The 4,768-nt window shown below is 37.1% G+C and overlaps 1 protein-coding gene across 1 annotated transcript; it reads right to left on the bottom strand.

Annotated features, from left to right (window-relative positions):
• Positions 1 to 3,226: 3,226 nt before the first annotated feature.
• On the bottom strand, positions 3,227 to 4,329 carry LOC131619304 (histone H1-like). The gene is made up of 2 exons (XM_058890416.1): positions 4,056 to 4,329; positions 3,227 to 3,944 (listed from the first exon to the last, which is right to left on the bottom strand). Exons 1-2 carry the CDS (start codon positions 4,239 to 4,241, stop codon positions 3,324 to 3,326), a joined length of 807 nt encoding a protein of 268 aa, XP_058746399.1. The 5' UTR covers positions 4,242 to 4,329; the 3' UTR covers positions 3,227 to 3,323.
• Between the last annotated feature and the right edge of the window lie 439 nt (positions 4,330 to 4,768).

Here is a 4,768-nt window from a genome sequence, read left to right as displayed (position 1 = left end):
GATTCAACTTCAATGCCATTTGGTTCCAATATAAAATAGAAATACAATAACACCACGTGTACCAAACTTGACCAAATTGCAGGGTAGTTATCGTCATGATACAATTTATGCGAGAAAACCCAGTTTGACAACCATGATTCGTACACCAAGATGCAACAGCGTCGGTCTGGTGGTTTTGGAGAAATCGCAAAATGGAATTCATGTTGCATTATAGGTACAAATAACAACAACTGATACATAACATCTTTATCTCCAGTTAATACATTCAATAGAATTGAAAAGCTAAATGTATCGGTGGCAATGCTTACCTTCCATGTGGGATGATGACTGGATGGTTCAGACCAACACAATACAAGCTGCGACGACTTTGGCGGAAGATCTCTGGTTTGGATTATTTCAGCAGGGGTGGCATGAATCCAATACATCATGTCCTTCAAAAATCGCTTCCACTCTCTCAGCAATAACAATTTGAATTTTTCTGTTTCTTTTGTGTAGTACTCTTTATGAGGGTGAAGAGAGGGAAAATAATGGTTTGCGATGAGTGATATGTGGGTTTTGGACCTCAATGTTGCTGGAAATGGTTTTGAGGGAATGGATGGATCTAAAATTGGTAGTAGTCGCATCTCTTTTGGAATGTAATCAATTTTTTGAGTGAAATTGAGTAGTGGCATTGGAAACCCTCACCGATGGTGAATAGGGTGTGATTTTGGTGGAATTGGAGAAATTGTAAAATCGACATCATTGTAGAGAAGAGCCGAATTAACATAGGGCTTTTCGAGAATCTTCTCAACAACAGATTCACCGACAACGGATTGTTCTTTGATTTCTTCTGTTTCCTCTTTTGTTTCTTTTGAAATTGAAATTCCACCCAAGGTTTCACCTTTAGAAGATTTTCCGGACAGATCTGATGCTCCTTCTACATCCTCCTTTGATTCAGATGTTGGTTCCTCTTCTTCATCATCAAGCGGTAAAATGGGTCTCCACTCTGGCTTAAAACGCCATAATAGTGTTGTTGTAAATGTATCCCAGTTATATCTACGATGAACACGACACCACCATATTCACTATGTGAAAGCAGAACCTCTCAATGCTCCAACAACTTTCAAAACCTTCAATGACTCGGGTGTTTTATGCTCTTTGAAAAATTTCTCAAAACAAAGAATCCACCAATAAGCATCTTCTTCTCCGTCAAATAATAATATTGTCATGAATTTAAGCGGAAGTGAGATCGAAAATGAAAGCACCAATTGATAGGAAGCTATCCTACCAAAACTATCAATTTAGGGTTCAACAATAAAAAGAGAAAGACATTAAAATAAATTAAGGAAATAGAGATAAAAATAACTTGATTTCTTTGATTGATACTCTTCAAAGTCTCAAAGGACTACATATATAGTACTCATAGTGATCCTAAATAGAAGACCTAAATTAAAAGCCCAATTCAACAAAACATTCAAAATAAAATAACACTAATATAATTATATTACTAATTGAAATATCTAACTGCACCTGCACCTCCTATCAGTTGGATTGGTGAGGCGGCAAGGATTCTAAATATTTTTTATGGGGGTAGCAAGGACGACACGAAAATAAATTGGATTAGTTGGGAGAATGTGTGTATGCCTCTAGAAGAAATCGGTTTGGGTATAAAAAATATGAGGGTGTTTAATAATGTTTTGTTAGGAAAATGGGTATGGAAAGCCAAAATAGAAAAGTAAGATTTGTGGTATAAGGCGTTGGTCAATAGATACAGATACGGGATGTCAAATGAGAATTTAATTTCGGGGAGTAGTGTTAGATTAGTTTGGTGGAAGGATATGAATGAGTTAACATTAGGCAATTAGCCTCAAACAAATGCAGATGAGTATTCAGGGAAAGAGGCATACAAGAGATCAATGTCAGAGTCTCAAAATCTTTCTACAATCTTGTGGCATAGGGTGTGGGATAAGGCGATTCCATCAAAAGTGTTAGGGATGATGTGGAGAATGATTCATAACAGGATTCCAACTAATGACAATCTTGCTAGAATAGGAGTGGTCGAGCAAGATGTGAATCCGTGTTCTGGAGAGCGTGATAACGAATAGTCAACAACATCTCACATTTTTTAGTATCCTATTTTTGCTGTTGTGTAGAACAACATTTGTCATTGGCTTGGAGTGGTTACTGTCTTTCCGAATGATTGTTGGTAGCACTTAGTACAATTTGAAGGGCTGATGCGCAGAGGGAGTCTGACATCTTTAAAGATGGTAGTGCTATGGTTCGCTTATGTATGGACAATTTAGAAGGTTAGGAATGAAAAGATCATTCAAAACAAAAAAAAAAAAACTATCATCGCAAGAATGGTTTAAGAGGCAAAAACTTTATCTTAGAAATGGTTGCAGTTCAAATAATTTAAGGATAGAATTACTCAGTAGTTCCACATCATAGAGCGTGCCCCGGTATTTTGGACGAATGATTATGGGTGTTGTGACAGAGCACTTGGTTGTTTTGTCGATTATGAGGGGGTGCTGGCTGTATTTTGAATGGAGTGAATTATGTGGAATAATATGAAATATAGCAGGCAGCAGGATTTCAAATTTGATGCAATGAGTTTGGCTGAAGTTTTTATGATGTAACCTGAAATTTAGCCGGCAACAAGTTGTTTATCACTGTTGCCCGGGACTTCAATGAATATAGGTCTAGGTCTTTTGCATTGCTGCAGATTCATTAAGTCTAATTTTAATATGTTTTTGTCTCCAATTGGTATAGATTGGCTCCGATAGGTGTTTCTGTTTGTTAGGAATGTATTTGGTGCTTATATTGATATGCTATGTTTGATGCTTATATTGGTGCTTATATTCATTAACTAGGTTACTATTAATAAATTAATTATTTTGCTCTTTTAACAAAAAACTACTTCAAACATTCTAATTGAGTCTTATTAACCATCCATAGTTCATAGCAAACACAATGAAAAGAAATTACACTTTCTTAGAAAACAAGTAACCAAAGGTATGATCATTTAGATTTAGACACATAGAAATTTCCATTCAAATAATAGATTAAAATGTGCTAACCAAGAAATTAAAAAAGATAAGTAATCTCAAGTTAATAAGTACTATTCTCAATTTAAATGTAATATGTGGAGAGACTTAAATTTAGTAAGTAATTTGTGTTTTAATTAACTATGTGATTTATATAGTTCTATCACGTTTATTTCAATGGGACGGAAAAAAAAAACCAAAAGTATGTAATAATAAACTACTATATTATAGTATAAACTAACTGTATTGGACAAAGCGAACACAAGATTTTTACACTGCAAAAGCTAAAAGACAATGCTCTCATTTCCTTCCCCCTCTCTTCACACCGGAAGCCTTCTTGGCTGGAGACTTAACACTCTTCACAGGAGCTTTCTTAGGCGCAGGCTTCGCAACAGCAACTTTCTTTCCTGGTGTAGTCTTCGTCGATGTCTTTGCAACCTTTGCGGGCTTTGGTTTCGCAGCTGCTTTGGGCTTAGCAACAGTTTTAGCCTTAGCAGCAGCTTTGGGCTTGATGGCAGCTTTGGGTTCGGCAGCAGCTTTAGGCTTGACGGTAGTTTTGGGCTTGGCAGCAGCAGCTTTGGGCTTGGTAGTAACAGATTTGGCCTTTGAAGCAGCCTTTGGCTTAACAACAGCTTTAGCTTTTGGCTTAGCGGCTGTCTTAGCCTTCACAGACTTCACCTTTGCAGCTACTGGCTTTGTCTTCGGTTTGGCAACTACTGGCTTCTTAGCCGTTGCAGAGAGCTTGAATGAGCCTTTAACTTTAACGAGCTTTCCAGAAGCAACTTTTTTCTTCAGATTTTGGAGCAATAGCTTCTTGAAGTTAGCAGGAAGCTGTTTGTGCTTCTCTTCAATGAATTTCGCAATTGCGTATTGGCTCGAACCGTTCTTCTCCTTCAACGACACAATTGCATCCTTAATCATCTGCAATTCAATCAAACCAATCAAAGTTCAGATCCAATTTAAACTATAATTAGTTACGAAACAGTAAAATTGAACAAACGAAGAATTGGAAATCAGTGAATTGAATCGAACCTCTTCGTAAGTAGGATGCAAAGCAGGGTTTCGTGGCTTGGAAGCTTTCTTAGGTTTGGATTCCTTCGTTTTCTTCGTCTTCCCAGCTTCAACTTTTGGTTCCTCCACTTTCTCAGAGGCTGGAGGTTCGGCGATCGCTGGCTCAGGCACAGGTTCAACGGCGATAATTGGTTCTTCGGTGGCCATGGGAATAGATTTGAAAGGGAATTGAATTATGGAAGAAGAGAAGAGTGTGTAATAGTGGAAATTGAAGTATTTTTGTGTGTGATAATTTGAAGGGAAATGGATGGTTTAAATAGTGAATTGTGCGTGAGGTAATATTCGATTACTTAATTCTCATTGGTTAAGAGAATCCGACAAGGATCGATGCCTTCTTCCAGTTTGAATGCTAGCCCTTAGATGGGAATGCTATCAACGGTTTGCTTTGATTAATCGGTGGAGAATATGAGAAATGCTTTGTGATTTGGGATTTGTTGGGAGTTTTAGTTGTGCTTTTGAGGTAGATTCATTTGGTCATAACTTGAGTTGTGGTTCACGGATTTGGATGATTTTTTTTACAACTTTTAGGATATTATATCAGCTTTCTAACGGATGTTTCAGCTTGAAGAATGGATTGGTGGTCTGGGAGAATTTTCGTTTTGAATGCACAAAGGTCATTATTAGGGTTTTTCATGATGTTATAAATGTTTTTCTCTAATTAAGGGAATGCTTTC

The sequence above is a fragment of the Vicia villosa genome, linkage group LG1 (genome assembly GCF_029867415.1).
Source record: "Vicia villosa cultivar HV-30 ecotype Madison, WI linkage group LG1, Vvil1.0, whole genome shotgun sequence".
Classification (NCBI taxonomy): Eukaryota; Viridiplantae; Streptophyta; class Magnoliopsida; order Fabales; family Fabaceae; genus Vicia; species Vicia villosa.
Note: the sequence above shows the minus strand (reverse complement) of the source record. Positions and strands in the feature narration are given on the sequence as shown.